Source organism: Falco cherrug, chromosome 2 (assembly GCF_023634085.1).
Source record: "Falco cherrug isolate bFalChe1 chromosome 2, bFalChe1.pri, whole genome shotgun sequence".
In the NCBI taxonomy this organism is placed as follows: domain Eukaryota; kingdom Metazoa; phylum Chordata; class Aves; order Falconiformes; family Falconidae; genus Falco; species Falco cherrug.
This window is the reverse complement of record NC_073698.1, coordinates 77896008-77923952: the sequence shown is the minus strand read 5'-3', so window position 1 is coordinate 77923952 and position 27945 is coordinate 77896008. Positions and strand designations below refer to the sequence as shown.

The 27945-nt window shown below is 40.1% G+C and overlaps 1 protein-coding gene across 6 annotated transcripts in view; it reads left to right on the top strand.

Moving 5' to 3' along the window:
- The window catches only part of ERG (ETS transcription factor ERG), a 109831-nt gene extending 82920 nt beyond the window's left edge, over positions 1-26911 (top strand). For 4 of the 6 annotated variants that reach the window (XM_055702488.1, XM_005438526.4, XM_055702491.1 and 1 more), the window contains exons 3-10: positions 7324-7475; positions 10381-10584; positions 11543-11623; positions 13664-13735; positions 19779-19847; positions 20197-20253; positions 22082-22129; positions 24933-26911. In XM_055702488.1, coding sequence (XP_055558463.1) covers positions 7324-7475; positions 10381-10584; positions 11543-11623; positions 13664-13735; positions 19779-19847; positions 20197-20253; positions 22082-22129; positions 24933-25453 — 1204 coding nt within the window. In that variant the 3' untranslated portion in view covers positions 25454-26911. The remainder of the gene's footprint in view (positions 1-7323; positions 7476-10380; positions 10585-11542; positions 11624-13663; positions 13736-19778; positions 19848-20196; positions 20254-22081; positions 22130-24932) is intronic. The other 2 variants (XM_055702490.1, XM_005438527.4) reach the window with 1 other exon arrangement.
- Positions 26912-27945: the final 1034 nt, after the last annotated feature.

The following is a 27945-nucleotide window of genomic DNA, read 5'->3' as shown; positions in this document are numbered from 1 at the left end:
AGGATCTTCTCCATGTAGGGCTTTATGTGTCATTACTTCAAGAAGTTCCTCTTTGAGCTGAAAATCTACCAGCTTAATATTTGTGTGTGTGTATGTCTCTGTGCGCGCACACACATGGTTTGGTTCTCTTCTTGAGGCAAACGTTGCCAAGGAGAAAAACAAACTCGGCTCACCACCACTACAGCTACTTTATTGCAGCTTTTCAGGGGGTGCTGGCCTGGCAGGTGCTGGTTAAGAAGCTTTCCAGTCTGGGTTGATCAGTTCATTCATAATTGGCATGGTTACATTTTGGATCGACCACTGATGTTTAAATTGTGTGCTTAGCTTCAGGAGTTTAAGAAGGAGATGAGGATAGTCAAAATTTCCAAAGTGCTAAGCAACCAACATCTCTCATCTGGGTAGTGAAATAGAAAAATAGTCTTCAAATAATGACATAGGACCTCACAAGAGTTATGATCACTGTCATTATTTATGACTATTGCTATCATTACTGCTTTATTTCCAGTGCAGTAATTACTGTGTCTAGAGCGCTTAGAGCTGGTGGTTGTTCCCCCAGTCTTGCATGGCACAGGCACTGTGACTAGGCAGGTTTTCTGTGACCCAGTGTGTCTGGAGATGAGTGTTCTCCTCTTGCCCTTCATTAGTAGGTGTTTTATTTTGATCAGGGTAGTATCAGTATGGGTATTCGGTATTTAAAGTTTGAGAATAGCATTTTAAGACGAAGCAAGAGGTAAGTAAGAAAAAGAAAAGTGGCTAATCATTGGCTTTGCCATTTCGCACCCCTCAGCCTCACAGCCCGATAATGCTAATCGTGAAAATCAGCAGACATTCCACAGACATGGGGGATTATGGTTTCCATACAAGATGTCACTTCTGTTTATGCCTGGCATGCTCTACTTTGCTAACTTTCAGTATGATCCCTGCCCACAAAAGAAGGCATATGTGGTTTGGGAAGGGCCCTGTCTCCCAGTATTTCATATTTTATGAAACCACAAATACAACAGTCTTACAAGCTCTTGAAATGAAATACAATTTGAGAAATGTAATCCATTACCATTATAATAGAATTTCTATAAAAATAATAAAAGAAAAACAAGAGAAAATAGGTCCTGAAAGTTATAGGCCAACTGGGAAGTCATTGTGGCTTTGGCCCAGCTATCACCATGTCAGACTTCAGCCTTCTCCCAGGCAGCAATCTAATTGTAAATTATGTATATACAGAACATCATTTCTTAGCTTTGGCTTTTAGTGACCCCCTTCCCTTCTTTCCCTTTCTTCACTCCAACCTGACACATAAGAAATATTGAAGTGTTTGCACTAATGGAGAAATGACAACGTGCAGTCAAACTTAAACCAGCTGTTTCCCCACACTGTGAACACAAAGAGCCAGGCTGGTAATATTTATAGCTTGACTGGCCTCTAGTGAGCCAGACGCTGACTGCCTTAATTTGCCATGATGGCCTTAAGGCTTGAAGCAGCTGTGGACTACAAGATAGATGGGGAAAGTTAAGCAAAAGAAAAAAAAATTTAAAAAAATATTGTTTCAATTAGCAAAAGTTATTGTTTGATTGAAAATGAACGGCTGCTGTGTATACAACTCAATAAACAGCATCTTTTGTTTTGCTTACAGAAAGCCAACAATGTTGCCTGTGTTGGCATGTGGTGTTTGCTTTCTCCTTTCGCTAGAGGAAGGAACAGGAGGCACCTCTACATGCCACACTGTGATATCCCTGAGTGACCCCAGCACCAGCCCCGTGCAACCTGGAGCACCTACCAAGCCTGGGGCACCCCACACAGTGATGTCTGCGACTGGTTTGGATGCTGCAGGGGTGTGTTAGCATGGGGCTGCCCCAGTCCCAGTCCCTCTGCAGCCCTGGTCTGTTGGGGCTGCTGAAGACCAGTTTTTTTGCCCATGTGTAGCCCTGCATGGAACTGTGCACTTCCATGACTGTGTGGCCCAGTGAGGGCTTTAGTGTTCCTTTTTTTTTTTTTTTTTTCCTCTTTTGTCTTCTTGGGACTGCTTTTGACACTTACCTTCTAGCAAAGATAAACAGGCTGTCACTGTAGCTTCAGCATCAGCTCAAGCCAGCTTTAGTGCAGGTCCTGAGGGGCTTCCCTTCCTTCCACAGAACTCGGCAGCTGGCTCCCACCCTGGTCATCCCCTTACCTGTGGGCAAGCATTTCCTTCACACAGCCACCCCACGTGGGTGGGGAAGTGATTCAGGTTATAGCTAAGCACTGAGTTACTTACACATCCACCCATTTACTTACTTTTTTGCATACTTGCTGGGGAAGCGGCTCCCCAGCCCAGTTTGCTAAGCAGTTGCACAAGTGCCTGTGTGAGCACCCCAGGGACATTCTGACCTATGTGCATTTTTTGGCATTTTAATGCCTCTGCTATACTAGAGTCTTCTGCAGGGAATTTTATGCTGCATTCACAAGAAGCCTTAGAAGGAGAAAAAAACCCCTCTGTTTTCCTTGCAGCATGTTAAGTGTAGTGGTGGTCATGCAGTAGATTTAAGGGAAGGTGCCTGTGCAGGAGCAGAGGGCTTGGTGTCCTTCCAGGCTTAGCCTGGTATATGTGCGGAAGCTGGGCAGCAGCACCCAGCTGCAGTGCTGAGCAATGAGTGTGCATGGTGGAAGCTGAGCTCTGTCAAAGAAAGTGTTGGGGCCTCCGATACCGTCACTGAAAGTGCTTTTCAGAGTCCCACTGAGCACCCATGGGGATCACCACTGTGCCAGGGAAGCAGCCCCTGGGGCCCTGCAAAGCTGCTGATGCAGCCACAGTCCAGTGGCTGGGGAGCATGGGCTCCTTCTCACCGGGGAGGGTCAGGCTGTTCCCAGTGATTGCTGCCAGAGGGGAACCCAAAGGGGGATCCGCAAGGCCCATCTTTGTGTGTCATTGCTGTAGCAGGTCTCAGCAGATGTGATTCCCATTGATTCATGAAGAGCAAGAGGGTGTAGAGAGGGGCAGGAAAAAGAGTTTAGGGTTGTAGTCTAAAAGTAAGTCAGGTGTGCTTTAAGAAACAGCAGTGTACCTCAAAGTAAGAAATCTAAAAGTTGTTTTGTTTTTCTCTTAATGGGCCACTTTTTCAGTGACAAACCATTTTGAAGGGGGAAGCGCTGACGAAATTCACTACAACTTGAATAGTTGCAGTGAATGAAAACGAGCCTGAGCATGCTTTGCAATGTACTAGGTATGAGCTGACCTTTACATGATGTTATTTTGATTAAATATAAATTTATATATATTGGCCCAAATTAACTGAGGGAGCTGGCTTTGTGGAGCTCTCCCTCTTGTACACAAGACAGGGTGGGAACATTGCAGCCCTGCTGGGGCTGTTTTCTTCTTTCTTAGATCAGTGGTGTTACAAACTGGGAGAGGAATCTGTATCCTATAGGGCAGTGTTATGGTTTGTTCACTACAACGTCACAGAAAAAAGTTCAGTGTGTCCTCTGACTGGACCAGCCATGGACTGGGTGGGGTCCACGCATATAAAATTCTCCAAAGATGTCCTTCCACCACTGTACACTCCTGAGACCCCTTTTCTATAAGTAGCCACTGTAAGGAAGTTACCCAAGCTGTGGTTATTAAATAAACTTATAAAGATACATAGTGATTTGGAGAATAATTTTTTCTCATTTATTTACCTCTGAAATTCAGAAACATTTGAGGGCTTTATATGATGGGAATGCCACAGAGATCATGTAAAATTTTGCTGATTCCTGATCGGTGTTTCTCTGACACCTTGCATTTTAACACAACACAGGTGTTTTATGTCACATGGAGAAAATAGTAGCATAGTAAAGAGGAAAAAATGTGTTTCATACACTTATTTATGAACTTACATCTGCTTTCATCACAGTCAATGTTTGGCAAGACTCCAATCAGCTTCAGTAGGAGTGGGTGCTAAATTTAACTGTCAAATCAGCTTGATTCTAAATAGCCCTGAATAAAAGCAAGGCTTCCAGGTCCAAGACCCATGGAGGAATATTTTCTTCGACAGACATTTATCAGCAATCAGAGCTGAATCAGCTCAGGAATGGACAAAGTGCTCTTGGGTAGCATGACTGTAGTTTTTCCACATTTTTTTTTTTTGTAAATTCCAGGTGTAACACAGTATATTTACAAAGGGTAAAAATAACATGCAGCTGTGAAGAAAAATATCTCTGGTTTCATTTCAGACCTGGAGCTGAGGATGAATCACTGCAAAGCTGCACCCTTTGCATTGGGCACACTTTTCTGAAAGCTGCTTTTCCACTGCCCCTGTTCCCCTGGTGGTTCAGAAATAAAGCAGACTCACAGAAAGTCCTAAAAAAAGCCTTTGCAGACAATCACTCTCTTGTTTTTCTGGGCACTAAAAATACCCTTTTCTAGTGTCTGCTTGCATTTTCAGTTTTGCTTTCTATACTGTAGAAGTCCGTTCCAGCCATTTGAATTAAGCCTTGGTTCAGTGGTATGCATAAGCACATGCTCAGTTTGAAGTACCTGAGTAGTCTGTTAACTCCCATGGAGCTGCTTAAATGCTTGAAGTTAAGCATGGTCTTTTAGAAGATTTGCTGAACTGGTGATTTTCTTGTCCACCCAGTAAACTAATGGGACAAAACCCTTGACCATCTGCTTCTGCATTTTAATGAAAAGTTATGACTTATTTATGATCTTCTTCCCCACCCCCGTCTGTTTGTATTCAGATCAGAAAACCAGCTCAGAAGCCCTGTCAGGTTGCCAAAAGCTGTGTGCTACTGCTGGATCTCTCACATCATTTACTGTTCAGTGTTTACAAGAGTGTTTTTAATGCACAATTGCCCATAGAAGTGGTGTAGGCTAATACTGATATGATATTTCATGTCAGCAGCAAGACTTTGATGTGCATATATCCTAAGTTCCTTTTCACAGAAAAACAAAACAAAGTAACTGTGCCACTTAAGCCAAAGGATGCTGCTAGCTTTCTGTTACCCAAAGACATCCCTAAAAAGTCAGTGAATGCACCAAATGGTTCTTCCTTTTGCCTTTGTAACATAGCTGACCTTGGGAATCAGGGTGGGCATCTGCACAGGTATAAGGGCAGGAATTGGGGGATGTTTCCAAATATACATGATTTAGTATGCAGGCTCACTTGTGCATATATGCCATTTGTATTTGTTAAAGGTAAACGGAAAAAGCCAACATTTTAGTCACAAGCAATCATTACCAAAGCTCTTTTTCAACTTGTTTACGTCTGAAAGGAAATGTTACTTTGTTTTACTGTTTAGACAGAAATAAGCTGCATCCCAGAATTATATTCAGAGATATGTAGTGGGATAGAAAAGTTAAACTGGAGAGAATAATGCCCAGGTACTCTGGTTCTGAGAGGAAAGGCTAAATTCACCACCACTCAATGACAGGCAAGACCATGTGCTGACTGTATCTTCCCTTGTGGTTATTTTTCAGTCCTGTGGATGACAAAGCAGTTGTAAGACCTTTACATAAGGCAGATTTCATATGTAATATGTTATGCAGCACCCAGAATATTTTATACCTGAAAAAGGTATGTGAAGCCAACATTTCCCAGACAGCATTCAAGGCCATGTTCCTTCTCCTAAAGAAGATGACAGTACCCATTGAATGGTTTCTGTGACACATCTTATTTTTAAACTGAAAGCCATCGACAGTTATTTTTTTAAAAAATGTATACATTAACACAACATAGTAAAATTAGCAGTAACATGGCACAGAAAAAAATGGATATACATAAAATGTACTTTCAGTATTTAAGATGCATACTAATTCTTTTCAGCTTTGCAAGTTTTAGTTATTTTTTGAAACAGATGTGAGAATTTTAATGGCATTACTTCCTGACCTATGGCAGTGCTGAGCAGTCAACTCAGCCAAGTCACTTGGGCACTAGATAAAATATCTGCCACATCCTTTTGACTTATGTTGAGCAGACAGTCCAAACTGTATATTATTTTTCCTCTCCTGTCCTCAAACAATAGCAAAACTCCTCTGGGAAGGAACCTGTATTTTGACCACTGGTGGGCTTACAGTGACATTACTGCCCAACGCTTGCAGCAAGAGCTGGGATTTCTAAGCTGGGGAGGGCAAGAGGCTCTGGGTAAAACACATTTTGTGGGGCAGGGGACAGATCCTGAAACATGCTTCCAGAGTCTGGGTCTTGGAGGGTCTCTTGGTTCTTTAGTCTACAAAGTAGTTGGTTTGCAAGAAACCAAAATGGAACATTGCAACTTGACTTGCTGCCTGTTCAGTAAGACCATAGTACAGTTTCAGGAGTTAAATGGCAGGACTAAAAGAAAGCTTGTTAGTAATGTAGTATCACTAAAGAAACCAAAACCCAGCTAACACCCTCCTTCCCTTGCCAAACAGCCCCTTTACATTTAAAGGTATTCCCCGTGGCTCTGTGCTTTGTTTTGATTTTTGTAACAATTATTCTCTCTCTGATGAAACACGTTGTAGACATTAAATTAAGGGACAAATATGTCTGTGTCTGCCAGAAAGAAAACTGTGATGCAATTAAAATGCCATTAGGGAACCCCCTGTGGGATGTTAAACCTAAAGACTCTATTCAGAAAGCAAAGCCAAAATTAAAGAGGTGTCTGGTTGCAGATCCTCTGCAGATTTCCATTTCTTGACTACAGTTCCATGGAGACTGTGTTAGTCAGGAGCTGAAAGGTTTTTCCAGTCATGCGTGTGGTATTTTGAATCATGGCTTTGGCAAATGTTCCTTTTCTGTAAGCCATACATAGAAGTGTGTCTACATTGCAAGTTATAAAGTGCAACAGAGCGTGGCCCAGATGAAACAGTGACAGCAGTGGAGATGGGAAGCTGTCCAAGGCTTGGACAGCTTGTCCAGGATTGTCCAGGATGAGGCTTGTCCAAGGCTTGGACAATGGCAACTAAAAGTAGTTCTCCCTCAGAAGAATTGTGTTAATTGCATCTCTGTGTTTGCTGAGTTGTCTGTGAGATGTTTGGAGAGAGAAGTGCAGCTACTTGCAGCCATCAGGCTCAACAAGCCCATGAACAAGCCCTCCATTCTAGCCCAGTCTCTGGAAATAAATTGTTAGTGTTTATATGTTTGGAGACATATAGAAGCCTGATCCTTTGAAAATAAAAATACATCTATAGTCCATCGAGGCTGGTCATTTTTCCTGAGGCAACTGAATGAATCAACAGAGTCATTGGGTGGTAGGTTCTGAGTTTTCCAATGACAGCCCAGTGCTGGTGCTCAAGTTTCCTTTTTTCCGTTTCATTCAGCATGATTCTTTGCTGAGGATATTAGTAGGGGCTGGAATAATAATAGAAACACACCTCTGTTCTCTGTCTAGGAATTCTCCTGATGACTGCAGCGTGGCAAAAGGAGGGAAAATGGTTAGCAGCTCAGACAATGTTGGGATGAACTATGGAAACTACATGGAAGAGAAGCATGTTCCACCCCCAAATATGACTACCAATGAACGAAGAGTCATTGTGCCAGCAGGTTAGACTCTTTACACAAAAATTTCAAGGAAAAAAAAATGCATTTCCCCTAAGTCTACTAACATTATTTAAGAAGATTTGGTGAAAAGTGGCAATGTGATACAGATGATCAGGAAGAAAAGAACAGTAATTTCCCAGGGTTATTGAGAAAATGAGCTGAGAAATATCATAGTGAAGCCACCTCCTCAACCTGTTCTTCCTATTTCAGCAGCAGAATTGGCTGATTACAGGCACTCAGATCTTATCTGACTTTTCTAGCTCCTGTTGTAGTATTTCATCCTAAAGTGAACAAAATGAAGAGCCACTTCCATTTCCTAACACCATGGACTAGCTGGGTGCAGAGCATGTGGGAAAGAGAAAAGATCACTGTATCACATCATATCCCTTCAAATATCAAGTGCAGCCTGGCCCTCAGCATGCTAAAAACACTATAGCTTCTGTGAAATCAGTGCATGAAAAGCATTTATCTAGGTTATCCCCTGGGTTTGGGTGGTGTGAAACTTTTTAATAAGTAAATTAACAACTCCACTGCAACATAAGAGCACAATTGAGAAATTCTTGGTTAGATTTGTCAAGCTTGGTTGTGGGATTCAGCAGTTAATTGAACAAGAAGGCGTTCACTCCTGTGTGTCTTGTCCTTCAAACAAACCTGGACCATTTGTTGCCTCAGTTTGCAAAATAATTGGCATGCCTATTTCTGAAGTCAAAGCGTTAGACCATTATGACATATGTGGCTGTTCATAAACTACTGAATATACACAGCCTGGACACAACACCTGAAACCTGCAAACAGAAGAAGAAGTTTTGCTGCTAGTTCCTCTCAAAGAGATGTGCCTATTTGACATATTCCTTCTACTGCTATGTTGCTTAATATTCTTACAGTTTTTCAGTTGCTAAGATATGCAAGAGTACTAACTGTGGCCAATTTTGCAAGCTGTGATTATTTCAGTTATTTGTCAAGATATGTGTGGACAAATACGTTGCAGTATCCTCTGCAATGGTATTGACAGTTCTATTCTGAGGAGGATGAAGTGTTTCTGATTAAGTGTCCTGCCAACTAGAAGCTGACCACACTAAAATTCATGACATTTGAATGTTCTTCTGAAACATTTGTCTTCTTAGTGTTTGGCACTGGCACATTTTTTAGCTCAGCAAGTTCTTTTTTTTCAGTGTATCAGATCACTTTTTCCTCAATGTATTCCTGGAGGTGTGTTTTGAGGTGGATTTGAGTGACATTCAAGGAACGTGATGGTCACAGTCACAGCCTTGCTATTTTGAGGTCCCTAGAAGAAAGGTATGGGTAAAAATCAGTTGGTTTTGTTTGACTGCTACATAGGCAGTGTGCAGCTCATGTGGCAATGTTTAAGAATTAAAAAAGCACAAAATTTACAGTTCCAACTATGGTAACTTTCTAGTTATCATAAATAAGAAGCATTTAAAAATTATAGACGTAATCAAAATGTTTTAGTAAACTTCCTGGTGTTTGGTTGTTTACTTCAAACCAAACTGAATATAGTTGGAATTCTCTTCTGTAGGTGTGGGCAATCTCATTCAGACCCTAGGTGTACCACAAGACTTGAATCCCTCTAGTTTGCTACATATTTGATACCACATGGAGGGGTTCTTTTGTGGGTTTTGGTGCACTTCAGAGAACAGAAAAGCCCTCTGAATCTCCAGAATATTAAATATTCTGACTTGCAAGGGCTTAAAATGCCAAGAGAAGCATCAGAAAGGGGGAGGCACTAATGGGTGATGGCTTGGGACTGAGCAACAGCGTGACAGACTCTGAATAGTTGCTAGAATGGAAAGAGGTCCTCACCTCTTTCAGAGCAGCCTGAACAGCCATCAAAAGGAAAGGAATGACACTGAAGTTAAGCCACAGAAAAGCTATTTAGGCTGTCATTCAAGTCCCAGCCCTTCTATAGACTTTCATGTGATGGGCTACAGCCATTTTTCCTCTGTGCACTCCATTCTCAGCCTTCAGGATATCACAGAATCACGGAGCCATTTAGGTTGGAAGGCACAAACTCTGGAGGAGTTTGGCTCCCCTTGTCTTTAACCTTCTGTCTGCAAAAAGTATAAATTCTTCATGGCAGGAGCTGTTTTCCATTGTGGGGATGAGCACTGCAAGTCCTTAGGGACCTTCATGTTGATAGGTGCTTACTATAACTCAAGAACAGGGAAAAGCAGAATGAAAAAGAAATAAGGAGGAGTTTAGAGGAAAAAAAAAAAAAGTTAACATCAAGGATTCATTCAAAAGCACAAGTTGTTTGGCCTTATGTTTTGCTAAAAATCTGGACTAGTTCTTGTTTTTTTCCCCCGATGGTTTTGCCAGTACTTCAGGTAGTAAGTAAAAACCCATGCAGGTATAGCAATGTGTACCAGGACAACAAAGCAGTCTAGGAAAGGAAGTGCAGAATATTGTAGTATGACCCACTCTAGTTTATGAAATAATTAGCTGAATCTGTGAGTGCTTACTTCCACTTGAGTGGAAATTTCACTTGCAGAAAGATACAAATTCAACAGAGAGCTTCAAAATTTGTTCATATACAAGTAGCAGTGCTGTTAGTGGGCTTTCTTAAGTACTCTTCTGCATGGGGACAAAAGCCTATGTTAATCTGTGGATAACAGTGCATAAAAATAACGAGGCAAAAGAACTAAATGGGAGAAAGACCTCAACAGCAGCGGGTTTGTTGTTAATAATCAGAGCTCACAGCTCTTCCCAAATAGTTTTTCACAGTTACTCTCTTTTGCGCTCAACAGGCCAAAGTAATTCCTCATGTGTCTCCAGCAGTCAGTAAACAGGGGATTAAGGTCTCTCCAGTTTGACTGTGGTCTACATTTATTTTGTACTGGTCCAGCACTCTTCCCTCTCTGTCTAATTTTATGCTTTGTGATACCACCAGATCCTACGTTATGGAGCACAGACCATGTACGCCAGTGGCTGGAATGGGCGGTGAAGGAGTACGGTCTCCCGGATGTAGACATCTTATTGTTCCAGAACATCGATGGGAAAGAGCTGTGTAAAATGACCAAAGATGACTTCCAGAGACTCACCCCAAGCTATAATGCAGATATCCTCCTGTCACACCTACACTACCTCAGAGAGAGTAAGCTGGTTTTCTGTTACTATGGTAGTGGCTACAATCAATCTGTGGTTCATTTCAGTCTTAGATTTAACGGTGTGGATACACTCAGCTGGGTTTTCAGATGTCTGTTGCAAATGTTGCTGTTCTTAAGAACATAGCAGGGAGCCTGGTCCAAAGCCTTTTGAGTTTGATGGAAAGATTCCCATTAATTTCAGCAGGCTTTCACTCATGTTCATTGAAGAAAAGAGTTAGGGAATGTTTCCATGTGTCCATCTCGGAGAAAAATTGAATTGAAACCCAGCATATTCATCAGCATACTCTAGGAAGAAAATTATTTGGAATTCAGTGCTAATGTTTTTTCTGGTCACATACTCATTTCTTTTCATTTTAACAATGAGAACGCTAAATGAGAGTGCAAACATTGATTCACAAAGTGAATTCCAGGCATGATTCTAAGGACTGACAGCAGTTTGCTCTACTCTGAATAGGGTCAGGTAGATTTCACTGAATTGAATAAAAGTTCTGTAAATTCATGGGAAAAACAAACAGTCCCTGAAGTCCAAAAGCAAATTACTTGTAGTGCATGGCTAACATTTCAAAGGGAAAGAAGGGACTAGTGAATTCCTGGCTTGAGGGCTTTCATCTAAGCTTGAGGAAATTTTGCAGGTTTGCCTCAGTTTAAAGAAGTTAAAGTGAACATGGTTTTTAAAGAAAAACCAAGCATTGCAACACCAGTGCGGTGCAGTCTTCTCCACACGCACACTGTCAATAATCAGTCAGAAATATGATGCATTCATAATGTCAAATAAATGAATGCCCTAGTTTAAGCTGTAGCACATACACCTCCCTCCAAGCTGCAGACTGAAACTGACTGTCAGTAAACTCACATTCAGACAATCCTGTCAGGGGAAAATATGGTTTAAAAAGATAATTCACTTTTTTTTTTCATTTTGGTGTTGCTTTTTGTTTTGTTTTGTAGCTCCTCTTCCACATTTGACTTCAGATGATGTTGATAAGGCCTTACAAAACTCTCCACGGTTAATGCATGCTAGAAACACAGGTAATGCTGGCACTGCTCCCATTGCTATAGGTCATCTTCTAAAAGCACAGGATTCCTTTTTATGGGTTGCTTGCTAAAAATGGAAATGGTAAATCAGGAGGGAGACAAGCGTATCGTCTCCTTGCTCTGTGTGTGAGTGTTATGCACAGACACACAGAAAAAAAGGTGAGATCATGCAGGGACAGATGATTCAAATATGGTGTCCTTACTGGTAATTTCTTTTGTTCCACAAGAGAATGGGGTCCCTGACACATGATAAACTGTAGGCTTGAGGCCTTTGTCTTGAAGGACTTTTTTTCTCATTCTGTCTCATTGTACTGTCAGATCTACTCTGTGGATCCCTAGAAGGCTGGTGGAGCTCAGAAGTGCTTCAGCACTTGCCTAGGTGCTGTGGGCTCTGGTGAATGGGAACTGTCTCCCCTTTTGTGCAGTATATATCATATAATTCAATAAAATTGCTATTTAGGCAGTTAGCTCATCTCATTTGTCAGCTATATGGGACTTGTGCTGGAAACTTCACTAAGTTTGATGTTGTAATCTCCACTAAGTCTGATCTGAATGTAAAATGGTTTTTGTTAATATTCACCCTTCTGTTAATTTGGCCTAGAAGAGTATTTAGTGTAGGTAGCAGAATAATATAATACATGCCTCAAAAACATCTGTATTTCAGTATATGACTTAAAGTATTTATGAAAATAATTCAGAATACATTTTATCTTGCTCAGTTATGCAACAGAGGATGGCATGGGTTTCTGCATACAGTATGGCATACATACTGATTAAAGATGTTTAGAATATTGCATGATCATGCCTGAGGGTATTAGTTGCCTACAGTGACCAGAAATAACAATTCTTTATGATAAATGAAAAAGATAATACAAAGGATAATGCAAAAGAAAAGAAAAAAAAACCAATGCCTTTTTCATATTTCATTTAGTGTTTCACTGTGGTAAATAGCAGTGAGTTTCCTAGAAAAATTAACTAGATTAGAAGATCTCTCCCCAAGATTAGACATCTGCCACTTGACATGAAGTCCTATGGTGGGCTGTAGGCCTGCTGCAAACCCTACCAAAAGCAACAATAATTTTTCCATTGACTTTGACAGGGTTTGGAATAAGTCTTAAGCCCTGTCTAAAAATAGATGGACTTGACGGTCTTTTCCATCTCTGGCTTTCCAGATTCTAATTTGCCAAGCAGTTTTCACATACAATTAACCAAGTGCTGTTCAGCAGTTCTATGTGTTATCTTTTTCTGTATTTGTGCACTGACAATGATATTTTGAAATTCATTTCACAAAAAAGAGATTGCTTTTCTGCCATTGGGAGTGTGAATAATATCATGCTGTTCATCAGCATAAGGAAAATCAGTTATTCTGTTGGCATAAGAACTTTGGAGTGGGATTTTGAAAGGACCTCAAAAGAATTAGAAACAGGTTCTTCTTGAAGTCAACAGTAATTGCACAAATCCTTATGACCCTTTCCTGTTCCTAGAGGTGGCCATGAGTAACAATTTCAATGCCTGAGATAAGTGAGATACCATTTTCTATATCAAGCTCATTATTTTTAATTTTTTCACTCTGTGAAGAGAATGAGATTTCTGAGGGTCTGACTCAAAGCCAACCAAAGTCTGTGAGAAGATTCCCACAGACGCCAACAGGCTTTGGCCCAGACCTACTTTGGAAAAGATGAACCTGTTTGGGAAGTGCATGCGCTAATGAAGAGAAGGCAAAGAAGTTTTATTTCAGAAGATATGGAACTACCTGCCTGGGTGGAGGTGATTGTGTTGAAGGTAGAAGGGATTCCCTAAACTTGACTGTCTCCTCCCTTAATACAGATTTTGCACAGACTTCTATCCAGTAATTTTAATGGAGTTACACAGGTGCAAAGGCTGTCAGAATTAACTTTTATATAGAACTGTCCTAAGATAGAAATTAGTTATTCATAGTCTTCGTTCAGACACACTAAAAGAGGGAAAATTTCATTGGATTTAGGGACTGTGAAAATGAATCTTTAGGTGTTATGTTGTCTTCTTTCTCTTTAGGAGGTGCCACTTTTATTTTTCCAAATACATCAGTTTATCCAGAAGCAACACAAAGAATTACAACCAGGCCAGGTATGAGCAATGACCACTTTTTGTATACTGTGATCTTGTTCATTTCATCTCTTGAAGTATGTCATTCTTTTTCTCCTTCAACTGTCTTTTCATAAATACTAGGGTATATTTTGAATACACACACATATTTTATACACATACTTTACATATATGTGTGTATATATCACTGTGTAAAGTGAGATGGTTAAATAGAACGTTTAATAAGTCTTTCTCCCACATATCTCTCTTTGAAGCAGTGCTATCTACTGATTAAAGCACAAGAGAATCAGAAGACCTGAGCTTTACTGACTTGTTCATTTTCATTGTCCCAGAGCAGTCACTTTTCAGTGTCCTTCAAGTCTCTGTAAAATGAAGCAAGAATACCCTTTTTTATAATGTTATTTGAAGTATGTTGCAAAAAAGTACATTTCTCCTGCTGTCTACCTTTTATTTATGTTTGGGGCTAACAAACACCACAATATCTGATGGTGAGTTTAAGAGACTAAGTAAAATCAAAACACAAGGAAGTTTTTATTGCTGAAAAGTTTGAAGCCTATGGAAGTATCTTGGGTGTGCCGGTTTGTGAAAGGCTAAAGAGAATAAATAAAGATGAGGACATTGTTATGAAGCTAAATATATTCTTTCTATCAGTCTTCATTACTAAAGATGCTGGAAAAATGCCTAATCTGGACATTCGCTTTTCCAGTAGTAAGTGCAAAGTACTGTGAGACAGTGAGTTGCAGCAAAATACTAACTTTAAAGGAAGTCCGTTACCGAGCCAGAGGCATACATCCAAGTGTTCTGAAAGAGCATACATAGGAATTAACTGAGCTCTTGTGAAAAGATACACTTTCTCATTAAAAACAGAGGAGGCTTTGGGTAGGAAATATTTCATCTTATATCAATGCTCTAGTGTATAATCCAGGACAGTACATACAAGTTACTAATTTATCTACACTTGTATATAAGTGTACATGCATGTCTGTAGATTTGTTAATTGGTAATTAAAAAAAACAGATAGAGAAACAGCTACCGTGCCATTATGTGTTCAAATCCACCTTGCTCAGTTTCTAGGAAAACAAACTCTTCTTCTAGATTTATTAATCTGTAATAGTGAATAGAAGGAAGCCACTTATCCGATGCATATATTTGGCATTCGGCTTTCATAAGGCCTTTACCAAAGTGCCCCACAACTATTAAAAATAAAAGTTAAATTAGCATATCATAAGAAACAGATCAATAACTGGCTAATTACCCTGTTATCAAGGCTAAATAATGGACGTGTTATGTCATAGGCACGTTGGTATTCTCTGCCATGATCTGTAGTTAATAATAATTGGAAAAAGGACACAATAAAATTTTGTATAAGACTCAGAGATGGCACATGATTTTGCTATTACTTAAAACCAGAGATTCCTCTAAAGGATCCCTGTTCAGGTGCCCAGAAGCCTTATTTGAGAGAAATGGGCTTGCAGTAAGTTAACAGCTGAAAATACAAGTTAACAAATGCTGTGTAAGATACAAGTTATTTGCATATCTTATGGATTTCAAATTACCCCTTTTTACTTGTGGAAGAATAAGTTAACAGACATCTTTCTTAATGGCACAACGAAAACCACAGCTCTAGTTGTTGGCCAAGGTGAAAAAAAGTAAACAATTGAAGAAATACAGTGGAGGATCATATGGGAAATCTGACCGTGCCATTAAATAAGTAAGCAGTGTGGCCTTGTACAGAAAGCTGTGTGAATCAACCCTTATCAAAAAGGCTATTTGCAGAATAAGAAAGTGCTTAGAGCAAGCCGTAGGAATATGGAACATCTTTTGAACACGTTGAAAGATACAAAAGTTTGAAATTGTTCAACTCAGGGTCTGGGCATGAGGAAAAATGATATAATTATCAAAATGAAGTGCTGCAGAGCACCTACTTAGTCTCAGTATAAGAAGAAATGATATTCCAAAAAAAGTTAGACATTTTCATGAAACATTAAAGCAGACTGTGGCCCACATGGTCACAGGTTATAGTAGCAACCAGGACTTTTAAATGGCAATGGAGGAATGTGGGCGTGAATATGGATGAGAAGAGAAAGCATAGCTATAGAAACAATGACCGACTATGCAATGTATAACTGGATGCCCAAAACTCGAACTAGTTTCCAATGGAAATGAACGTGTAATGTAAGACCAGAGGGACCTGGGTGTCCTGCAGAAAATAACCGTGCCAATTGAGAGGATTTCAGGCAAAGACTTAAATGAGTCTGCTGTGAAAGAGTACTGTTTTATGGGTATGTTTCCACTATACATGAACAAAAGATGGATTTTTTTTATCCCAAGAGACATTCTATGATTTCAACATTTGTTTCATCCTGACTTCTGACAGAAAAATAAAATACTAGCTTTCTCTGAAGTGAGAGGTTCTAAACCACATATCAGACATGTCAAACTCCTTCATTTCAGCGTTTTTATCTACATCACCTTTACAGTGATGCTTACGAAACAAAATACTTTGTCAACATCTTCCTGCATTTACACAATTACTTGTTGGAGTTGTAGTTTGGATGTAGGGTGTCTATTCTTCTGTGTAAACCAGTGTATCCTAACTAAACATTTCCTACAACTAACTATCTTGTGATTTTGAAAGTATTATTTTATCTTTTATAATTCAAAGTTGACAAACATCTTTAAAGTCAGAATTTTCACTCAGAAAAAAAAATACTTTTGTACAGAAATTCAGGTTTCGCGCAAGAAACTATTTTGTTGGCTTATTCCATGACTTTTCTTTTAGTTAAATGTCACACTTCAACTAGACTTCAAAGAAGCTGTACCATAACAGAGCACCCTTCATATCAGAGCAATAGCTGACCCTGGGGAGAATCAGTTGATGACATGAAAAAGGTCAAAAATGGGTGAGGGGTGGGTTGATAATGTTAAATGGGAGTTAGCCAAATCCTGGGGTGCAATTCTGGAGACAGTAATTAAGCATTGCCATTGTTAAGGCACTACAATAGAGAGTAGGAAATGAGCAAGCTTGTAATAAACAGCAATGACAAAGGCATATTTCTTTGGTCACCTTTACAACAGAACATGAGGTTTCAGCAAGCCGAAAGTAGTACAATGAAGCTATCAGGAGCTCAGGAAGACCTAATATAGGTTTGTCTACATGTCTCATCAAACAGGAGCATTCCCATCAAAGATCTGACTACGATAAGGACATGTTGTACTAATATTACTTGAATAAGAACAGATCTGCTTATCTAGGACAGCAACATGTTTATCAAGGCACAATACTGAACTAAGAATGAAGTTGGAAATTTGCAGTATTTCAAGAAAATCTGGTAACTGGATTTTTCTTCTAATGAAGAGGGCATAGTCAGAAAACCATCTTACAACGTGTTAAATGTCAAAACATTTTTCTCACAGTAATAAATTTGTATCAAATATATTTCAAGGCTTCAAGTGCCACTGAGTACAAGCACACAGCATCACACAGCCCTCTCAGTGTACAAGTGTCTAATATTTTGGAGACTCACAAATAGAAGGAGAGGAGAGGAGAGGAGAGGGGAGGGGAGAGGAGAGGAGAGGAGAGGAGAGGAGAGGAGAGGAGAGGAGAGGAGAGGAGAGGAGAGGAGAGGAGAGGAGAGGAGAGGAGAGGAGAGGAGAGGAGAGGAGAGGAGAGGAGAGGAGAGGAGAGGAGAGGAGAGGAGAGGAGAGGAGAGGAGAGGAGAGGAGAGGAGAGGAGAGGAGAGGAGAGGAGAGGAGAGGAGAGGAGAGGAGAGGAGAGGAGAGGAGAGGAGAGGAGAGGAGAGGAGAGGAGAGGAGAGGAGAGGAGAGGAGAGGAGAGGAGAGGAGAGGAGAGGAGAGGAGAGGAGAGGAGAGGAGAGGAGAGAGATTGTGGGTAGAGTTGCACAGCCTAATCACAAACACATACCTTCTGTGTATTCTTTCTCCCCTCTTTGTCTGTAGTCTTTCTGGGTAGGCAATAGAAGAACTGAGGGGGAAAACTAGGTTCCTTATGTCGCCAGTATCTCCCTGGCAAGGCTGGCATGGAGGTAGAAAACTGGCCAGGTAAGGCAGGTCTGGAGAAGATACATGCAAGCAGCCCACAGCTAAGCCATGTCCCCTTCTGTATGGACAGAACTCGGAACCCCCTGGAAGCATGACCAGAGTCCTTCTGTATTTTTTTGCCAGATGATAAAGTCCTCAGGCCATGAGGAATCTCTTAACTACAAGAGTTAATAGCAATGTTGTTCTCAATCTGGTCAGGACATTTGTATGTTACAGTGACGCACCTGCACACCAGCATTCTGCTCAGAGATGAGAACTTGTACTTTCCTCCAAGTTTCTGAAGGACAAGGCTGTGGAATAGTTCTCAAGAAATCAGGGGTAAAAGATCACTAGTTATTCAAATGCAATACAAACATAAATTGCATATCTCAGCAAAAGCAAAGTTTTTGATGTATAAGATCCCTGGGAGATGACAGCACTGGCAGTGCCAGTCTTCTTAAGCCAATAGACTAAATAAATTAAAGGCAATTTTGTTGTGAATTTCACATGATTACACTTTATTTCCATTAGATACTTCTGCTCATAGGGCTTGGAAATGGGCAGAGATACATCTGTTCTGCACAGAGCCAGTCTGTGACTGTTTCTTTACTTACTAACTCGTTTCACTTCCAAACGTCATTTCTAAAATAAAGCACCAGCAGTTACAAATCAAATCATCCATACTAACTTGGTTCTGCCAGGTGGGTACTGCTACCTTCCTGATATCCTAGGCAGCCTACATAAGTCTCTGATTTTGGCAGCAATTTTAGCTAATGTGTTAAAGCCAGCCATAGAAAAGTGCTGACAACTGCAAAAAAATTCAAAGGGTAAACCAGACATTTGAATTTACTAATGTACTTTATGAAGAAAGCTTTTATGTTTTAGTACTTTTTTTGTATGCTAAAGCATATAAATGAAATAGAAGTATGAGTAAGTGAAAGAAAAGGCAAATGAAAATTTAGATACGTAAAGTTGAGAAGCTTGTCCTAAGAAGCAGAAAGAAATATTTAAATGGGGGAAGCAGGAAAAAAGCTATCTACATTTTGGAGCAAATATGATGTATATACATATATATGCTTAATATTTAAATACGTTCACTGTTTTCACATCTTATGTTTCTAAAGATCTGTAAGGATAGTGCGATGTGAAAGGGAAAGTGAAGGAAAAGGAATTATTAATAATTTGAAATTACTAGTAGAAGGGAAACAAATAAGACTGGCAAAGCACGGCAATCAGTTATTCCAAAAAGTTGGATTCTGAATAATGAGAGTGAGATCGGAGGGTGCCTCTGAGGAAGGGAGCGCTTGCAAGCACCAGGAATAATACCATGGGGAGGGCATAATTAACTGTGATGGCAATGAGAGCGAGTTCATACATAAACATACAGCAGTGGTATAGAAGAAGCTCCAAAAGACAAACCCAAGACTTTGTTGTCTCACATATCTCTACCTATGACCAGGTGGCAGAAAAGGGAACTCTCAAACGCAGCCAATAAAATTTGATTAATCTCAAAGGATGACAGCAACAGACTAGCAAAGAATGGCACATTAAGTTAAGTCTTACCTCCTTAAAAGAAAATACTCTTACATGCTGTAATTGGGAGGGAATGGTACATAGTTTATGCTTAATCTGAGCTCTGACCTCTTGGGGTACTTTTCTTGCAAGACTAGGATAAGTTGTCCATGATGTGCAGTGTGTGTCATTCCTTGGTGTCCTGGGATGAAGAAGGGGACCAAAGGGAATACTCTGAGCCTTTGGAAATTATGGACTTTATGAGTGTTTGTACCAGCCATTTCAGTGCAGTTCAGGTATCTAATTAGAATAAACAGCTCTAAAGAGGAATGCAGAGGGCAAGGTGGTACTGTCACTTTTGGAGACAATAAAGACAATAAAGGTTTTAACAAGGAGTATCCTTCCTATTTCAGTAATTTTTCCAATCCAGAGAGTCCCCTAGAAATGTGCCCTTGTGGACGTAAACACTTTATGCCACATCTGCATGAATCAGTGTATTTTTCCTTCACAGATTTGCCATATGAGCAAGCCAGGAGATCAGCGTGGACGAGTCACACCCACCCCAGTCCTCAATCAAAAGGTAAAAGCACCTGCATATGTCTAGCCTGCGGGCCTAATGCACATCTGATGCAACCTGGATAGACTCTGAAGCGAACCGGTAAGAGCTACCTCAGCATTCAGCTCTGAAGGATTTTTACCTGTGCCTTGGCTGAAAAGCCTGTTATCTGTGTATAGGCAATACTGGGACAGCCACATCCTTGAACTTAGGCTTCATCAAATCTATGTCCATTGTAGTCTTATAAAACTAAATCCTATTGTGACCATCATCAAGTGGTTAGAAGCAAGAGTTTCAGGCCTGTGATCTATCACAGGTTTGGTGACCAACTTTCAAACTTGAAAAATAACTACCTGGGTGTTTGCATTTTCAGCTACTCAGCCATCATCCTCAACAGTTCCCAAAACAGAAGACCAGCGTCCTCAGTTAGGTGGGTATAGTTTTGTTTGAAATATGCCTGGGTGTGATGGGGTTTGTTGAACATGCTGAGAAGGACAGCTCTCACCTACTAATCAGAAGCAAATTGCAACATCTCATTCAGACCACTAATGAGATCTCCAGCTGGTGACCACTAAGTCTGAGTTGGCTTTACAGCTGGATCTGACATGAAGGCTCCCATGGCCATTGAAAATTGCTTTTAATAATGTTTAATGGCAGTGACGTCCTTGCAGCTGTTAAATAAAGTACCTAGGTAGAGTTTAGGTACCAAGGTGGAAGGTAAGGATGTCAAAAGACCATATACTCCACAGCAGTTGAAATGCTAGCAGTTGGAAAATGTGCACAAGCAAAGAAATGAAAATGTATTACAGCACACAGAAACCTATTTGAATTGGGCTCCTGAAACAGGAAAACTAGAAGGATTCTCAGTCTGTCGGGAAACTGAGGAGAAAGTAGAAGTTTCAGTTTGTAGACTAGTGGTTTTGTGAAACGGGTACATTTTGTGCTTTCAAAGCAGCTGATCCAAGATGTAGGACTGAATCCCTTATTGTGAATTTGACTGTGTTTTGGACAGGTAGCTAGAAACCACTACAGAGATTCTGAGTTAGTTATGGCTTTTGTTAGTAACAAAAGGGTAGAAGTTGGAAATAAAAGAGATTTGGAGGATATCCTTAGCTCAGAAGACTCTAAGCCTTTTTTTTTATCACATGGACTTCAAAAAATTATTCTGGTTTTCGTTATAGCTAAATAAGACTGTGCACATGATTACATCTCATTAACTCATATGCATGCTGCCTGGGAAGTATTGTGCTGCTTTTTGCCCAAATAGCATTTTATCTATTCTGGCCTTCTAACCATGAGAATCTTTGAAGAAATATACTGATGATTTATGTAAGTCCTTAGGACCGTTTAATGGCTCTGTGTGAGCTGCACAGATTATTTAAATGTATAAGGAATGTAACCTGATTATCTTCTTGGCTGTAAAATTGGCAGCCGTTGGAGAGCAGCTGTCCAGAGACGAGGCAACCTAGTGACAGGGTCATTCAGCGAGGGGCTCCGGGCTTTGCTAGCAGCCCATCGCTTTGACTTTTGTACGTCTGTCACAGCCTTCCCTTTTCGCTGTTGTACTTCAATTCAGGCCTAAACAAGTTTTCATTTTTGGAAGGAATCCCTTGAGGAAAACATTGAGATGCTACGGGCGTTGCATGGCTGACACAGGCTCTTCTAAAAACCCTAGATGCAAGGTTAATACAGGGGATCCCTAAGTGGATACTAGCGACAAAGAAGAATTGACCCAGCTACATTGCAGAGGTTCAGCCAAGTACTCTCAGCCCTACTCTGGAGGCTCTTTTGGCCCAGAAAGAGTTAGCAGTGGTGGTGGGGAAACGAATGTGGCCTCACAAGAAGAGAGGCTGGTGTCCTTTGCGAAGTGGGCTCTCACCCCATTACCTGTCTGTGCCTGTGGGACCTGGCTTGCTGCAAGAGCTGATAGCACCAAAGGATGCCCTGTGTGTACGTGTACATTATTTAAGCAGGAATCAGGATACTTCCAAAATTGCAATGTGTCTGAATATATGTTTGTGCACATTAATACGGTACAAAAGGCAAATGTGTATCGTTGCAATTGTTCACTTGCACAACAAGTTTAAAGGGAAAACATGCAAATATTGCAATACAGAGAAAGGAGTCACTTTCCCCAGTGTTGGACATGCAGTCCCATCAGGCAGTATACACTACACTTTACAAAGTTAAACCATAGGTCCTAAAATATTTGACATTATTGTTACATGATTTTAAATCTTTCTTTCACAATTTTATAGATCCATATCAGATTCTTGGACCAACCAGCAGCCGACTTGCAAATCCAGGTGAGAAGGGATTTTGCTGATTTAGAAGGATTTCTCTTCACTGCTAGTGTCCCCACTTCAGCTTTAAGGCCAGACCTGGAAGGTGATGTGACCAATTTTAACACTCTTCAGTATGACTCAGTGGGAGCTGATGATACCCAATGTGTTGCAGGATTAAGTTTCCAAATTACACAAGGGTGGGACGGAGGCCACAGATTAAGACACATAAACTCATATATCTTAGTGTAGGTGCCTATATGTGAGCTAGGTGTCATATTTCCCATTATATTCATTGGAGATGTAGTTAATATAGCTCTCCACAGAGAGCTATTCAAATCATCCTGGAGTAGATGGTTACGTTCAGCCAGTCAAATACCTCATTAGAGGTATCTGAACTCCTTGTATCAATAGGAGTTCACTCAGTTCCTTAAATGTCAGGGTTTTGTTAAATGCTGTAAGATACCCCATATGGCCATTGGGTACCCCTCCAGAAGGGCATGAGTCAGATTGATCTGTGTCATGTGTCCCAGATTCTGTTAACCCACAATACAATGCCATACTGACCTTGCCAAATACAAAATTTTGGGATAAATAAACCAAACCAGCAAAAATATATAGGGAAAAAACAGGAAGGCAGAATCTATTTGCAAAGAATAACTGGGTTAAACATTTCAAACGTTCTCCTGCTTTAAGAAGGGAGCAGTGGGGTGCATTGTGGACAGGGGCTTGTAGCATATTTTAGCTAAAGACAAGGAACCTTCTCGGTGAGTTAATAACACTGATTGTGAACTGTGCAGATTTCACTGTTACTGGTCTGAGTCTGCAGAACACGCTGTGGCCATACACCACCATAACCAACATCATAATCTGCCACGGTGGATTGACACTGTGCATGCCACTTCCTATTTCCCTTGGCTTACAGCCACAGGGCAGTGTTCCTTGTTCCACATTTCAGGTCTCCTCAACCCCCAGTAACAATGTTTCTTCTTACAAGGATTGTATGGATTTTCAAGGCATGAAATTGCCAAAACACGGATCCATTTCCTTTCATTTTATCCAAAGTGACATCAGGCACCGTTCTAGATTAGCTTACTTTCTAAACAGTTTTGCATCACATAGGAAAGCAATTAAATAAGTATTAAGAACAGGATTTTCCAAACGGCCTAAGGCAAGTGGGTTTCCAGGTGATACTGATCTTAACTGGAAGTGGAGGCCTACCTCCCTTTAATATGATCGTAAACCCTAGCTTTTACAATTTTGTCAAGTGTCCATTTAGTAGACTTTGTTACTGTGGAAGGCACTAAATCTGGATTGGGCCTTTTTTTTTTTTATATTTGGATATGGAATTCCTACACACCATCATTCCTGTGCTTTAACATGTTTTGTGTGTTTATAAATTGGTGGAATTACTTTCTCATTAAAAGGAAATTGACAGCAACCATTTATTTTCATAGGACTATATTTTACATTTGGAAGGCAAGTGTTTATGTTAGAACATATGTTGGATTGCTTATTCAAAAATTTGTGTTTTGTCCAGTGCTGAACTGTTTATTGATTTTCAAGGGCTAATCCTCTTGTTATGTTTTGTGTATTAAAACTTGCATGCCTTGCTCATACCATGGATTCTTTTGTTTGTTTGTTTACTTAATGCATGTTAATGGAACAGAAGAAATTCATTAAGGACAGTTCAGATAAATATCATTTAAAGGAATATGGGTTTCAGTTGCACTGAAGTATAAACTGCTAATGGATTTCAGATGCTACTCTAGCTTGATATTATAATTTGCTACTATAAGCTTTCTAAAGAAAAGCTTGTTTATTATACCCACATATCTGGTTTGGAGAAAAAAAAAAAAAGAAACCCAACTGATTCCTGGTCAGAGACATACTTAGAAGTTAGCACATACAAGCTGGTTGGCAAATTCTGCTGACATTGTGCTTGTGAAACAGATTGCCTTGCAAGCTGCTTCAGTTGTATTTTGCATCATTTCAGCACCGCTTTTTTAAGAAATGCTAAGTTTTTAACATGAATATCAGTGGCAAGGCCCTCTGAAATCTACTCTCAATTACCTAAAATGGTCAAATTTTGTTCCTATAACTCTGGGCAACACCCTTCTGCAGTTGACAGCAGACAATAATTTTTTTTAAATATGAAATTGGCAGAGGAGCGAGAAAGAAACAACAACATTTTAAGTCTTAACTTCAATAATCATTTAAACTCATTGACACAGAAAGATGACAAAAATGTATTTTATGGACCTTTTCACTGTTCTTGCAAATGTTTTGCCCTATGGTTGTATGCAGTGCAACAGCAAGCTAATAAGTTTCCGTTCTGCATTTCCCCGAATGCTGCAAATGGATGATATGGTTTGGCACGAGCCCAGCTTTCTCTAAACTTCTTCATTTTGCGTAGGTTTATTCCATAGCAGAGAACATTTAGTTGCAACATAATGCTCTGAGAACAAGCAAAATGTTACGCAAGTGAAAGCTGTTTGTCCTGAACTTTAGAGATTAGTTTCCTAAATGAGCGCTGTATTATTTCCTCATCAATTGTCTACACTGAATGACATTAGGTAGCTATTAAAACTCCATGTAATGGCATTCTGCCACTCAGATGAGGGAAAACATGACACATTACCATTATCTCTGCTCTTTAGGATTTCGTGAGACAGGGCTGGGAGAAAGGGGACTAGTTAAGAGTAAGAAATAGGAACTGAAATTGCAACATTTCCTAATAGGGTCCTATGTGAGAGCCTGGAAGAATTGATGTCTTAACATTATTAGTCACTAGTCCTGACATTTCTATTTTGTTTCCCCCCCACAGGGAGTGGGCAGATACAGCTATGGCAGTTCCTGCTGGAGCTCCTGTCAGACAGCTCCAATTCCAACTGCATCACCTGGGAGGGCACCAATGGGGAATTCAAGATGACTGACCCTGACGAAGTGGCTCGGCGCTGGGGGGAGCGGAAAAGCAAGCCTAACATGAACTATGACAAACTTAGCCGTGCGCTTCGCTACTACTATGATAAAAATATTATGACTAAGGTTCATGGTAAGCGCTACGCCTACAAATTTGATTTCCATGGAATCGCTCAGGCTCTTCAGCCTCACCCCCCAGAGTCATCCATGTACAAATACCCATCAGACCTCCCCTACATGAGCTCCTATCATGCACACCCTCAGAAGATGAACTTTGTAGCTCCCCACCCCCCTGCTTTGCCTGTAACATCGTCCAGCTTTTTCGCTGCCCCTAATCCATACTGGAATTCACCAACTGGAGGTATCTACCCCAATACCAGGCTGCCAGCTGCTCATATGCCTTCTCATCTTGGCACCTACTACTAAGTGGGGAAAAAAAGAAACACCAGAAAAAGCAAAGAAAGACTTCTCGCTGGGATACAGTCCCTGATGAATTGCAATGAACTCTATTGGAGTACACAAATTAAAAGTGCCTAAAGAGACAAGTGAAGGTTTGGCTGGGGAAAAAAAAAAAAAAACACATGAAAAAATAGATGTCAAAAAGACTTTTTGTAGTAGGGATTTAAAGGAGATATTCAAGAAGTATTAAGATACTAAAATGTAATGTATATGGGCATCGACTCTGTGGACTAAACAACAATAGACTATTGTAGGTAAAAGCATGAAATGATAAGGAAAACCTATGAAAGCTAGCGGTCTTAAAAAGTTGATAAGCTTATGTGTAAAGTTTGATACCTTGCTAGTGCAAAACTGGGTCTATACTACAGCAATATAAGAAAAGTCTATAGTGACCTAACATATGATATAGGAATCATTACAAAAGAGAAGGGAAAAAGGAAAAAAAGGAAAATAAACCTACCTGTATTTAAAAAATAGAAACATATCAACAAAAAAGGCTGGTTTAGTGTGGAAGCTGATTTGGAATATGACAGCATTGTTTTGGTTAAAATCAAATGCATTCCATTCATCAGAGTGTTATCAGCTACTCAAACTGTGAAGACAACCCAAACTTTAAGATTCCTTGACAGTATTACAGGAACCCTGAGCCAAACATTGGAAATGAGAATGTGCTGAAGGGCAAGTGTATGATTGTGTATCAGAGGCCTGCACCTGACAGAGGAAGCAGAAAGGAGAAAGGGGAGGACAAAGGTGGTGAGAATGGGAGAAGAGAAACTTCTTTACCAGTAGAGACTGAAAAGACTGAAAACTTAGTAGCGTTGGGACTACGAAGAAACACTCGTTTGGACTTGTGAAACATATTGCTCAGTATCACACCATTCCCAGTATTACAGGAGGGACAGACTTGATTTTATAGTAATAAAAAGAAGTGGAAAAAGGGAAAAGCAGAAGAATTCAGAAATCAGAATATGCATCTCTTTTTAAAAAAAAAAAGTGAAACTGGAATTGTGTTTGATATTTAAAAAGTTACCAGTTAGAACCTCATCATTATTAAGGGAGTTTGTTTTCTATTGGTTAAAGCAAGAGACAACCCCTGACTGCCAAAATCAGAAATCATCTAAGTATTTTTGTTAGGCGGGCGCCAGTTTTTCTTTATCGAGTCGCGAACGCTGTGCGTTTGTCAGAATGAAGTATACAAGTCAATGTTATTTTTTCCTTTTTATATAATTATTATATAACTTATGCATTTATACACTACGAGTTGATCTCGGCCAACCAAAGACACAAAAAAGGGACAATCAAAAATATTGTGGCCTTGAATTTTAACTCTGTATGCTTAATGTTTACATTATGAACATATTAGTACTTAGAATGCAGAATGTATGTAATAAAATAAGCTTGGCCTAGCATGGCAATTCAGATTGACACTGTAGTTTGCATTTGCATTTGCATTTTTAGTGCCTGAGACGTCTATCAGATCTCCTACTCACAATGTTACAATACAATAGGCATTTTGATTTAATATTCTGTTTTTTGAAATCTGGCAATAATGAAAATGTTGGACCAAATAGCAATGCTTACACTAAATTCAAAGTGGACAGGTGCTGTGTATCTTCTTTTCCAGACAGTTCTGCTAAAATACTTGCAGCCCATCTTTAACAGTGCCTTGCTATTGCTGTCCTGAGCTTCTTTTGCCCAGAGATTGCAACCATGCCCAGTTCTTTAAGAACTTCACGGCCAATGAAGTCTGAAGGAGGCCTCTAAGGAAGAATACTGACACCCAGAAATTATCTTTTGTTGCCATCAGATTACGCAGCATAATCTCAGCCTGAGATGTATTTTCATACTGAATCATATGATGAATTACTATGCCCCCTTGCTATTAATACATACTGTATCATTATTAGTAAATAAAGTGAATAATGAATAACTTCCATTATTCCTCACTTTAGAATGGAGTGTATGGTAGCTTGTTAATTTGTCATTGTAGTCCATCCTGGCAGTTTACAAAGGACAGGATGTTTTCTCTCTCTTCTAGATTTAGAGGCTTCCCACACTGTACCCTAGGCCCCAAAACTACATCTGGTGCCTAATGGCATGACTCCATTTTTTTTGCAACACCAGCTGAAGAACTGGTCTGGAAAATTAGCACTGATACTTATGAGTGGTTCTCCACAGCAGGCAGTGTTTACTGCAGAGACCCCAGACAGCTCAGACCTCCAACTGTATCCCTCTTTTTTGCTGTTCTTTTGTCTCTTTTTTCAGACAAAATGGGTGTGGTTTCAGGTTTTATAGCAAATGTTCTGCATATCTGTTTTGAGGAGCATTAATCGGTGCTGTGCAATGGGAGCCTACTTGCTGGACTCCCATGTTATGGGTGTCTTGGTGGTAGTTTATAAGCACATGATTGTATTACTAATGTTTGAGACCTGAGCAGTGGCATCATAAGCCTTGTGATC